The sequence below is a fragment of the Pistacia vera genome, unplaced genomic scaffold (assembly GCF_008641045.1).
Source record: "Pistacia vera cultivar Batoury unplaced genomic scaffold, PisVer_v2 Contig180, whole genome shotgun sequence".
NCBI classification, from domain to species: Eukaryota; Viridiplantae; Streptophyta; class Magnoliopsida; order Sapindales; family Anacardiaceae; genus Pistacia; species Pistacia vera.
Window position 1 is genome coordinate 950,724 of NW_022195899.1, and position 12,541 is coordinate 963,264.

The window sequence follows — 12,541 nt, forward strand, 5'->3', positions numbered from 1 at the left end:
TAACAGTTTCGAAACCATAAAATTGGAAAAATTTCCTGAAACATATTGTAACTTTTTTGTGAATTTAAGGAAAAAAAATTGTTTGTGTAAACTATATTTACATAAATAAATAAAAAATCAATTCCCAAACAAATGAAAACTCCATCCAACTCTCTGTATGGAAACTAAATGCTCCCCTCCATTCTACAGCTTAAACTCAAAAATCTTCTTTCACAGTTAATCACTTCTAAGGTCCACACACAAGCAACTTAAATGCAGAAGCACTCTTTCCAGCCAATGCAAAGACATGGCTCCGTTAATTCATTGTAACGATCTTGGCTTTGAACTGGGCTTTCTGACTTATCCGTTTCTTCTTTCCCTAAGGACTAATCCCTGGAACATGAGGAACAGGTGGCTTTGGCTTCTTTGTTTTCTCTACCAACACAGCTTGAGTTGTAAGGACTACTGATGCGATGGAAACTGCATTTTGAAGTGCACATCTTGAAACCCGACAAGGATCTACTACTCCGGCATCCAGAAGATCTTCATATCTTCCTGTCATTGCATTGTACCCAATTCGCCAATCACAAGTTCGAGTCTTCTCCACAACAATTGTTCCATCAACTCCTGCATTAGTTGCGATTGACATTGCAGGTACAATAAGTGCCTGCAAATCATCATTGACAAACTTTTGTGAAAAAGGATTTGCCTTCAACAATAAGGTCTAAAAAACAGGGTTTTCTTGTTTTAGTAAATAATAAACCGTTTTAGTCATCAAGGAACTACTACAATAACCAATTATGATCAACAAAACAATATTAATAACTTTGTTTCAAGAAAGGAAAGACCTCATATGGGGATCTGATTTGTTTGATATTTGCTTGTATAAAATAGTGAAGAAAATGTCTACTAAGAAATGTGAAATCCACTTAACAGCACACCTTTGCTACAACATCAGCACCAATCTGTTCATCTGGATCTTCCATAGAATTTTTTATCATAGGAATCTGGTTGGATAAATGTACATATGTCGCACCACCACCAGGCACTATGCCTTCATCCATGGCAGCAAATGTTGCATTCTTTGCATCCTCAATTCTGAGTTTTCGATCTTCAAGTTCCACCTCAGTGTGTGCTCCTACCTGGTTTAAATTACACATTGCTCAATTAAGAAGGTAGACAAAGAAACAAGACACAGAAGGTTGGTTTTTGAACCCTTTCAGAATTCCAACATGTGAGACATAAGAAAGAAAACCTTGAGTAATTTGGACAATGCTTTGATGGTTTAAATAAGAATGAATTAGAATCTTATTCACAGTTGTTAACAGGCCCTTTAAGGATGGCCAATGTATCAAGTAAAATTCCTAATAGCTCCAAAAATAGCAATGCATAGATCTTTTTTGGCACAAAGGTTTTGAATTAGAGGCATCTAAATGATGCATAGATTTGATAAGAAGATGTCAATTCAATTTTTTTATTATATTCCAGACCTTAATTACAGCCACACCTCCAGAGAGCTTAGCGATTCTTTCTGAGAGCTTTCTTGACAGATATGAACTATCTGTTTCAGCTAGGTCCTTCTTTATCTGCAAAATTCTTGCCTGAATTTCAGCTTTTGTAGAATGGTCAGCTACAATGGTTGTTGAATTACTTGTTATGGTTACTTTTCTTGCAATGCCAAGCTGATCAGAGGTTGCACCTTCAAGGGTCAGGCCCAAATCTCCAGAAAGAAAATCGGCACCTGATCATACAAAAATGATTCCTATCAGAAAACATAGAAGAATTTGGTCCGTTATGAGGAAGAACAGTTTGTATGACAATGCAATAACATATCATACATTCTTATTGAGCATACAAGAAAGTAATGCTCAATTTGCAGAAAGAAGAAAACAAGAAAGCTTAAATTACACCACTGCATATTAGTGTGATGGAACGGCTTCTATTGTGCCATTTTATCACATTCCAAACACATGAAAGGAAACCATTTTAAGTTGGAAACTTAGAATGCCATATGTAAATTCACCTGTCATAAGGGCAATATCTTGCAACAGAGCTTTCTTTCCCTCTCCAAATCCTGGACATTTGACTACAGCAACATTAAGTAAACCTCGCATTTTGTTCACCACTAGTGTTTCCAGCACTTGCCTTGAGATATCTTCAGCAATGATTAGAAGTGGGACACTCAATTGGGTGGTCTTTTCTAGTAAAGGAACTATTTCTTTCACAGTTGAAATTTTTTGATCAGTTATCAGGACTTTAGCATTGTCAAACTCCACAAGAGATTTATCCTGGTTTGTGATGAAATGGGGTGACATATAACCCTTATCAATCTGTAGACAAGAAAAACCTTGATTCAATTTATAGAACACATAAGAATACACAAAAGTTTAGACAAGCATAGTAATAAGGTATTATCTGACATTAATGCAAATATGCAAAACCACAGTTCAAGCATCTCAGTGGAGCTGGAAGATCCTAACCGTTCAGAGTATTGGTAAAACTTTCTACTGGGTTTTGTTAGAAGTTAAAAAAAAAATAGTTTAAGGATAAGTAAAAATGTAAAATAAAAGATTGTCCACATTAGGTTAGCAACAGTCACACAGATCATCCTCACAATCTTTATTAACAAAACTAAATAAATCATATTACGTTCCAATTTCAACAAAATGCCAACCAATACTATTCTTACAATAAAAATATTCCATTCTTCTAATATTGAACTACATTTTGGTTGTTAAAAAAAATAAATAAATAAATAAACAAGAAATGAAATTTTATCTAAAAGTTTTAGAAAAGTTTCCGGCATGGACTGTGACAGAAGTTGATAGATCAACCAAGTCATGCCCTTATTCCCCACAGAGCAGTAATTTATAATAATTTATATCAAAGAATCCAGATCAGAAAAATCTGATTCACCTTCATTCCTTCTTCAACTATCACTGAGGTCTCAAATGTCGAGGATGATTCCATAGAAATCACTCCGTCAGGGCCAATCTTCTCTATAGCTTCAGCAATCAAGTTACCAACAAACTCATCATTTCCAGCAGAGATTGAAGCAACAGCTGCAAAAATGAAGACTTTCAATTTTCAATATTTTCATTCTTAATCAGAAACAACTTTTTAATCAAAATATGGACAAGGCTAAGAAAGAACCTTTTATATCATCCCTTCCTTTTACAGGAAAACTTTTATTCTTCAAAACCTTGACCAATTCTTTAACAGTCTTATCCATTCCTTTCTTCATAGAAATGGGGTTAGCTCCAAAAGAAACTGCCAACAACCCAGATTTGATCATTTCTCGAGCCACTATTACTGCAGTTGTGGTACCATCACCAGCCAAATCATTCGTTTTACTTGCAACCTGCAAGTAGGGTACTCAACATTCACACCTTACAAATATTTATGCCCTATAAAATTCAGTAAGAGCTTAGGGGATAGAATTATTTAGCAACCATGAATAACCTCTTGCATTAGCATTGCTCCAGCATTCTCGATTGTATCTGAAAGTTCTATGGCTCGGGCAATTGTAACTCCATCATTAATTACTTTCAGTGCCCCGGACTCAGAAAGTATAACATTTCTTCCTGCATGTTTTATCTTAAACATATTAACAACTTGCATCAAAGAAGAGCTTCCATGTTTATTAATTCTTAAATCTAACTCCTACCCCAAAAAAGAAGCTATTTCAAGTCACTATCATCTATTATTGTAAAGCATATGTCATATTGCAATGTAACAAAGGGCAAACATGCATAGCCTTAAGAAACTTTGTGGAGTTATGCTTCCAGAATTAAGATGCACAAAAGATAAAATTATACATGCACATATCTTATGGCCTACCATTGACTCCGGTGTATTCATACATTTAACCAAATTACACAAACAACAAAGATATGAATTAAAATAATCTGTGCACTTTTATACTTCAAAATAAGAGGCAAATAAACGTAAGCATCTATAAGAAAACTTACTTTCTCTAGATCAGTGAGGACTGCTGACACTTAATGCATACTCTCTAAACAATATAGAAGCGTATTTCTAGAAGGCAAAAGCAAGACGACAGAAATAGTCAAAAGCTCCAAAAGATTTCAACACAAATGATACTTTCCAAACTAGTTTAATGATTTTTGCCAAAAAAGGGGGGGAGGGGGAATCTAGGGAATGATCATATGAATTACAGCGAAAAACATTACTTTCTTAAGATTAATTAATCCCTTCACTTACCAAAGATTGTTCACCTCATTCATATATATAACATAAGCAACCATCCATCAAAAAGCTTCAATATTTATCTCATAGCTTCCACATAATAACTATTTCTTTATCAAAATCCATTTTTTCCTCTTTAAATTGTTTCAAGACCTCTTGTACAACCCCGAGAAACCCAACCAGCTGAACTGACTAGTTCCGCTTTCTAAATTCTTATCCCCAAACTACAAAGGAATTAAAACCCAAAGAGAAAAATGAAAAAGAAAGAAAACTCAGATACCTTTAGGGCCTATAGTGAGAGAAACAGCATCAGCAAGCTTATCAATTCCAGCTTGTAAAGACTCTCTACATTCTTTGCCATACAATATCTTCTTTACCCCAGCTCTCACCACCATTTTCCTCATCATCTTCTGAGACTGGTTCCTCCATAACAATTCACCACTCACGCTCTTCTTGCCATCAAAATTCCTCTGCAACAACACCCGCGTAACACTAAGTTACCATTAAAAAAAAAAAAAAAAAAAACACAAACGAAGAGACAGAGAGATACTTACCCTGAAGAAAGCTATTGAAGGAAAGACTGCTGGCGAATGAAAGGAGAGAGCCATTCGGGCATGTAATTTCTAAAGAGGTTTTTGAGGGGTTTTAGCAGAGCAGACTGTATAGAAGACAATGGGCTATAAATTATTAAAAATTGAAGCTTTCTACAAAAATAGCCCAATAATGGGGTATATGGACAAAAATATTATCGACCACGTGTCGAAAGAAGAGCGTGGTAAAACAGAGATTGTGTACAACCATGGTACACCATATGAAGAATATAAAACTGGCAAACATGAGTCAGCACTCACCAACTTCCATGTTAAGTGGGCTTGTTGACACATTGACCCACTGCCATTTTCATATTAAATTAAAATTATTCTCAATAAATTTACCTAAAATGTGACATAATTTTAAAATTAAATTTCATATTCATTTTCTATAAGATGTTACCAATATAAGGATTTCATATCATATTATGTGACTTCATATCATATGTCATAAAAGAACTTGTCTCTTTATCATTATTCTTGTTCTTCTTTATATGCCAAAATCTATTAAAAGAATTTATAGTTGGAGCAATGGATTTATATGGCTTTAAACAACTTAAAAACTATAGTTTTCTGGCACATGAAATCTATCAACCTTGGCCTAGCTTTATGCATACTAATATTATATATTTGGTTAGGTTATGTATAATAAGTATTATAAAATATTTATTAGTTTTAGATAAATATAAATTTTATAATAATAATAAGAAGTAAATAAATAAAAACAAAAACCCACCAACCCCCCAACATAGTATTATAATAAAGAGAGAGAGTAGGAGTTTCGACTGTGTTTTGAAACCCAAGTGAAGAAAACACACCGCAACAAATGGCTTCTTCAAGGTTGTTGTGGGCTTCATCAAGGGCTGCTTCTTATCTCAGGATCTCTGTCTTCCACAGAGGCTTCTCTTCCAGTAAACCACTCTTCCACTTTTTTTTTCTAATGCAGTGATCATGTCAGGGTGAATATGAGAAAACTGGTTGATCAAATTGGATCTTAGTTATTTTTTTGTTTATATGTTTGATCTGTCGTTCTGTTTGACTAAAGATTTGATTTTTTTTGCAACTGGGTTATGTTTGTTTATGTCGTTGGTGTGATGTGATTCATTCAAGTTTTGTATTTGTCGAATGCTGATGGTTTAGAGGAGGTTGAGTCCGTGCATTCATCTGTTGATTTTCTCTGCTAGGATTTTGTCCTTTCTTTTTTTTTTTGTTTATGGCTGCTGATCTTTTGATGGGTTCCTGATCGTGTGTAATGCACTATGACTTCTCTTTTGTGCTTTCTGAAAGGAAAGGTTTTTTTTTTTTTTTTTTTTTTTTTTTTGTTTTTTTTTTTTTTGGTTGTGAACATGTTTGGTGGCCACCTAAATGGCAATGATTGGTGGTATGGTGGTAGTGTTTTTCTTTTAGGATTTATTGTTTTGGTTGTTAAAATGTTTGGTTTCCAGCTAAATGGCAATGATTGGTGGCATGGTGGTAGTGTTTTTCTTTTGGAGTTATTGTTTTTGGTTGGTAAAATGTTTGGTGGGCACCGAAGTTGCAATGATTGGTGGTAATGGTGATGGACTTAGCCTGCTTATGGTGGAGAGGATGACAGTGGCTATAGGGTTAAGGCATTGTGGTTTGTTGATGTTGAAAATGGCATGATGCTATTGATATGTAATGTATTGGCGTGGCAGTGGGGATAATGTTGTGGTGGCTTATTGGTACAGATAAAGTAAAGTATTTTTCAGAAGTTATTTGATGCTAGGGTGAGGATCAGACCGGAGTATTTTGAGGCTTTTGAATGCTTTCCCATGCTTATCAAACAAAAATATGACAGAAATGGTTTCTAATGAAAAGTTATTGGCATTTCGTCTGTGTATTCTGCTTTAGACTTAGCTGTGTGTGATCCCCACTCAGTAATGATGTTATTTGGGAATATATCTATCTTTATTCTGATAAATTATGTTGGCTTTGTTAAAGAAGATATTCTACTCTATTGATCTTAATTTCCACTGCAATTCAGGAGACCTTTTCTCTGTTGGATATAGCATTTTTTTGCAACTTGGGCTTTCTTTTGCGTCAACTTAGACTTCTCAAATTTTCTTGCCGTCATATTGGATCTAATATATGCTGACACTTAAGTGAATTTTCTTGCAGTTATAAAGGATCTAAAATATGCTGATTCTCATGAATGGGTAAAGGTTGATGGCAATTCTGCCACAGTCGGTATAACAGATCATGCTCAAGATCATTTGGGTGATGTTGTGTATGTTGAATTACCAGAAGTAGGGACTAGTGTATCACAAGGTGGCAGTTTTGGTGCAGTTGAAAGTGTCAAGGCTACGAGTGATATTAATTCTCCTGTTTCTGGAAAAGTGGTTGAGGTGAATGAAGAGCTGAACAGCTCCCCTGGTTTGGTGAGTTTGCTTGGAAAGTGCTACATTACTTTGCATTATTTTCATGCCATTGTCGTTTATTTTGGAATTTGTTGNACCGTTCTGTCTTCGAATCCGATGGTTACGAATAATGTTGAAGTTCCGGTTGCGAACAAAACGACGCCGAGTACGAACTCGAGAGTGGTGGTGGGTCGGCATGGGATCCTGATACGGCCGTGGCCCCACCCTAACCCGACGGAAGTGATGAAAGCGCATAGATTAATCGAGAGAGTGCAGAAAGAGCAGAGAGCTCATTTTGGATTTAAAAATCCGAGAACAGTGATTGCGGTGACTCCTACTTATGTAAGGACATTCCAAACGCTTCATTTGACTGGTGTGATGCACTCGCTCATGCTGGTGCCGTACGATCTGGTGTGGATCGTGGTAGAGGCAGGTGGAGTGACCAACGAAACGGCGTCTTTGATTGCCAAGTCTCAATTGAGGACCGTTCATGTTGGAATTAAGCAAAGAATGCCCAATTCGTGGGAGGAAAGACATAAATTGGAGGCCAAGATGCGGCTCCGCGCTTTGAGGTCAATTCTTAGTACTTTTTGCTTCACATATTGGCTTTGATTCTTGTTAATTCTTGGCTAGTGTTAAATTTAATCATATGCAAAAATTAAACTCAAATAATTGTTGAAATTGAGTGAAAAGAATTAGTTAACGTTGCATTTTATGGTTTTTATGTCGGGTGAGAGCTGTAATTAATAAATGAAAATGGATTCTAGCAGATGGAAATGAATGTTGAGAAATTTAATCAAGATGATTTGTTTCAATATTGCGGTATTTAGTTTGTTTTCTTTTGACTTAGGCAGAGTATTTAGGATGTTATTAGAATGTGAATTAATTTAGTAGGTCTATGATGGAACAGAGTTGTGAGAGAAGAGAAGCTGGATGGGATTGTTATGTTTGCGGATGATAGTAATATGCACAGTATGGAGCTGTTCGATGAAATTCAAAATGTGAAATGGTTTGGTGCTGTTTCGGTTGGAATTCTTGCCCATTCAGAAGATCCAGACGACTCATCACTAACAGCAAAGGAGAAAGAGGATGGTGCAGGGAGCTCACCAGTCCCTGTTCAAGGACCAGCTTGTAACGCATCCAATAAGTTGGTTGGTTGGCACACTTTTAATTCCCTGCCATATGCTGGGAAAAGTGCAACTTACATTGATGATAGGGCAACTGTGCTTCCCAGGAAGCTGGAATGGGCTGGGTTTGTTTTGAGTTCCAGGTTGCTTTGGAAAGAAACCGAAGATAAGCTAGAGTGGGTGAATGATCTGGATTTACTGGATAAGGTTGAGGATATAGAGAGTCCGCTATCGCTGCTGAAGGACCATTCTGTGGTGGAGCCGCTTGGAAGTTGTGGGCGCCAAGTTTTAATTTGGTGGCTTCGTGTTGAAGCTCGTGCTGATAGCAAGTTCCCTCCGAGGTGAGTCCTCAATCTTTTGTTCTTGCTACTGCACTATATGTGCTTCCCAATGATTCTAATAGAAATAAGTGATTATTTTATGTATTTTCATGAATAAGTATTAAAGTCAATGTGGTTTATGCTTAGTGGTGCAAAATCCTTTTAGATGTCCAGTGTTTGTTTTCTTTGATCTTTGATGACCGGGTCTACTAGAAAGTAAACACAGGACATAAAATCAGACTATTCATTGAGCCAAAAATTTTGGTGGACGGGGTGTTAATCAAATTTGGTTTTGGTTATCAAGTAGATCTCAAGTGTTCCTATGTTACAATTTGTGGTAGATTTGTTTACTGAATGGAGCTGATTCTTTGAGTAGAATCTTAATTGTATTGCTCTACAAGGGCTAAGATATAGTGTTCCGATCTGTCATGTTCCATGCTTGTTTGCCACACTCGCCTAACTGTTGGTTTCTTTTGTTAACTTCAATAATAAGAAAAGGTTATTGTATCTTTAGCTGAGGCAGTTGCCATTAGATCCCCTTGTTGCACATGTATGATCTTTACCTCTTATAGAAAGCATTGGGTTTCTCAATTCTTTGCCTTAGGATTAATAAGTTCTATTTCCTTTTCTTGGTGGGGGTAGGGAAGGAATATAACTTAGCCGTAGAGTGTCACCTTGATGTTGTGGAAGTCATCAGTTGATCCTGTTGGGACAATTAGAAGGTCATCCTGAGCCAGACCTTTTATTGGTAGGTAACATCAATGAAGCTAATAACCAATGCTTTACACTCTTAAGTCACATGTCCACATATCTGACGGTATACCCCGATGCCTATTTGAGAACAAGTAGGATGTCTGTTGATTTTTTACTGAATTTCTATCTGCCCGTGATACACTCAATATAGAAATTGCAAAGCTATGATGCTTAAAGACACAAGTTATTTTGTTCATTGAACAGCCAGTTTTTTGTTCTTTGTGGCAAGTTAAATTATGCTATTNTTGTTGAGATATCCTTTTTGTCCTTCGGTGGGGAAGATTTGTCACTATTTTGTGGAGCTTCACCTTATATTATACTTCCAAATTTTAGGTTCTTATAAACTGTTCTCAGTGGTCGGAGCTATCCTTCTGAGAACAACATTTGGCAGAACTTGGAATTAAATGTTAAGAAATTCGTGAACTTGGTATATTTTGCTTAAAAGTTAGTAATTAGCTAAGCACAGTAACAAATTTTTTACATGAATTGTGGGCTTAACCCATCATATAGAACATTACTTCGCCTAGATGGTTTCTCTTTTTCTAATAGTAAGGTAGGCTTCAGGATTATAACACAGTGAGGAAATATATTTTTTCCTAATTTGTTTGATATTGATTATCTGATGACATTTTGATTTAGGTTAACTCAAGCCCATATGATAAAGGATGGATTATTAAGGTGGAGATGAATGATGCTGGTGAATTGAAGAGCTTGATCGATGCAGATCAGTACTCCAAGTTCTGTGAAGAAGAGGACTCGAAGCACTAATTGGACCACCTTGGTTATGTAGGAATGGCTTATATTGTGCTTAGAGTGATCATGCTCTATCAGGGAAGCCAAAAGTGCATATTTCTTTCTTGAGGTTTTCATACAACTATGTTATTTCATGTCTCTTATACTTTCTTATGGGCGACGAATTTGTTGGAATATTTTTCTTTAGATTTAAGGATAATCAATTGAGGTTGGCAAATGATTTTAGCCATTTGCATCAAATTTGAAATTGATAAAGCTTTTGATAAAATTCTGGAATGGTTTAGGAAATGCAGCTTGTACAATCTTTGGTGAGTATCATGAAAGATGATATGACAATGGGAGTACTAACTATTTAATGCTGTTTTGCTTATGGTGAATGAAGCATATATTAGTATGAGTGAACACGTTTCATTTTGACAAACAAAAATTGAAACCTCTTGAGGGAATATGGAGAACTAGGCCGAGGATATTCAGTGCTGGGCCGGTACAACTGAGGCCCGTAAAATATACTGTTGGGCCTGACGGGGTATGGACCCTGATTACTTTACATGGGTTCCAAATTAGAGAACGGTCATATTACATTACAGAGGTAACTTTACCTCTATTACCGTAACGCTAGCCTTGTCTAGTAGGAGACTGCCTTAATCCAAAGGCTATTGTGTTTATAATAATTTGGTTATAAGTTTTGACAAAATGGTAAGCGGTAAACTATTCAAACCATGATAATGTGTATGCTGACATATATGGCTAATCTTTGAACTTATTGTTGTCTCCCTTTATCTTGTTGACTGCAAATACATGCATGAAAAGTATACGAGTTAATATGTTCCAGAAGTAAATTACCATGTGTCAGTTCCGTCGAAATTCAGATTAAGCCTTAAGGGAGGGTGTTAATTTATGTGGCACACGTAAATATTTTGTTGATTGAAGTTTTGACAAAAGGGAAAATCTCTCTCTCTAAAGAACTTTCTCTTCTTCAACGCTGTACATATACGACCCTTAACTCATTAATTACACTCTTACGGTACAAGTAATGCTTAAATGGATCAGATACTTAAGACTTTTTGCTTCAACAATTTCACCTGCCGATCAATAATTCAATTTCTTTCACGTTCACATTCCCTCAAATCTCCTATAAATAGCAGCTCACATGGCCAAATTAAACATATATCACATTACTCGAATCAATCCAGCTACCGCCTATACTTTTTTGCAAAGAGAAACATTGAAAATCAACCATGTCGAGATTGAGCTTGTTATGCCTGGTTTTAGCCATAACATCAACAATGGCTCAGCCATCTGACAATAACACGAGCCCTCCTGTGCTTGACGTTAATGGACAGCCACTCCAGCGTTATTTGGAGTACTTAATACTACCCAATAACAACGCTAGCGGTTTGACTTTAATCAATCGCAACAACTCCTGTCCCTTGTACGTTGGTCAAGAAGACAGCTCAGTCACACAAGGTTTGCCTTTGGTCTTCACACCATTCCAGGCTGAAGAGACTATCATCAGGGAGTCTCGTGACTTCACGGTGGCGTTCCAGGCGTCCACGATTTGTATTCAGTCCACAGCCTGGAGGGTTGGGGAAGAAGATCCTGAGACGAGAAGGAGACTGATTGTTACCGGAGGGGAAGCGGGGTTCTTCAGAATTGACAGAAATGGAACTGCATATAACTTGGCTTGGTGCCCCTCTGAGGCTTGTCCAAATTGCAGGCCTAGGTGTGGATCTGCTGGCATTTTGATTGAGAATGAAAAGAGATTGCTTGCTCTGGATGGCCCTGCAATTCCTGTTGTGTTCAGGAGGGCTGGGACTGCTTAGTTCATTCAATTCTTCCTATATTGTTTAACGAATAATGAGTAATCATTGAGTGGTTACTGTAATATTTAATAAATGGGGATCCCTCCAAGCTGAAAAAATATGTACTTGTATTGTTTAAATTTTATATAGACGTGATTTATCATTCTAATATATTTATAATATGTAAAAAACTTTTAATTCATACTTTTTTTGATAAAAAAGAAGGCATAAATTGTATCCATGCACTCAGAAATATAGACATCCTTATCTCTTCACGTCAATCCCAAGAGCCTCTTATCCATTATTATTCGATCATGGCAGGGGCAAGTCAAAATAGAAAAACTTACAACTCATATTGGGTTTAGGGATAATCTAAATCAAGCTTGAAATGATGCCTTCAACTAGTGGAAAGACTACCATGTTCTGTCCAGGGATGCAATCCGTTATCCGCTGCTCTAAAAGAATATTACATCATAAAATGAATTAATGAATATATGCAAAAACTAAACTCATTTAATCCTTAATATATATAAATGAATAACATTTCAATCAAAGATTAATGCTACATCCATTAGTTTACATATTTAGTCAGTGCATGTAACACTTATTCATATTAAATTGTTCACTGTC

At 36.2% G+C, this 12,541-nt stretch overlaps 4 protein-coding genes across 5 annotated transcripts; 3 read left to right on the plus strand and 1 right to left on the minus strand.

Moving 5' to 3' along the window:
- Positions 1–41: 41 nt before the first annotated feature.
- LOC116126582 (chaperonin 60 subunit alpha 2, chloroplastic) lies at positions 42–4,857 on the minus strand. Of its 2 annotated transcripts, XM_031412256.1 has the most exons (9): positions 4,743–4,857; positions 4,469–4,658; positions 3,442–3,563; positions 3,133–3,340; positions 2,896–3,041; positions 2,003–2,309; positions 1,470–1,720; positions 921–1,121; positions 42–646 (listed from the first exon to the last, which is right to left on the minus strand). In XM_031412256.1, exons 1-9 carry the CDS (start codon positions 4,794–4,796, stop codon positions 359–361), a joined length of 1,767 nt encoding a protein of 588 aa, XP_031268116.1. In that variant the 5' UTR covers positions 4,797–4,857; the 3' UTR covers positions 42–358. The 2 variants fall into 2 exon arrangements, with proteins under 2 accessions (XP_031268116.1, XP_031268117.1); XM_031412257.1 differs by lacking the exons at positions 4,469–4,658; positions 4,743–4,857 and having other exon boundaries at positions 359–646; positions 3,432–3,539.
- A 736-nt stretch (positions 4,858–5,593) lies between these two features.
- Positions 5,594–10,424, plus strand: LOC116126587 (glycine cleavage system H protein 2, mitochondrial). Its single transcript, XM_031412266.1, has 3 exons — positions 5,594–5,689; positions 6,918–7,177; positions 9,996–10,424. Exons 1-3 carry the CDS (start codon positions 5,605–5,607, stop codon positions 10,122–10,124), a joined length of 474 nt encoding a protein of 157 aa, XP_031268126.1. The 5' UTR covers positions 5,594–5,604; the 3' UTR covers positions 10,125–10,424.
- Positions 7,253–8,628, plus strand: LOC116126518 (probable beta-1,4-xylosyltransferase IRX14; the record flags this gene model as incomplete). The annotated part of the gene is made up of 2 exons (XM_031412189.1): positions 7,253–7,728; positions 8,067–8,628. Coding segments are annotated over 2 exons (1,038 nt in total), but the record flags the coding sequence as incomplete, so codon positions are not given.
- An 839-nt stretch (positions 10,425–11,263) lies between the features above and the next one.
- Positions 11,264–12,074, plus strand: LOC116126594 (alpha-amylase/subtilisin inhibitor-like). Its single transcript, XM_031412272.1, has one exon. The coding sequence runs from the start codon at positions 11,348–11,350 to the stop codon at positions 11,930–11,932; it is 585 nt and encodes a 194-aa protein (XP_031268132.1). The 5' UTR covers positions 11,264–11,347; the 3' UTR covers positions 11,933–12,074.
- Positions 12,075–12,541: the final 467 nt, after the last annotated feature.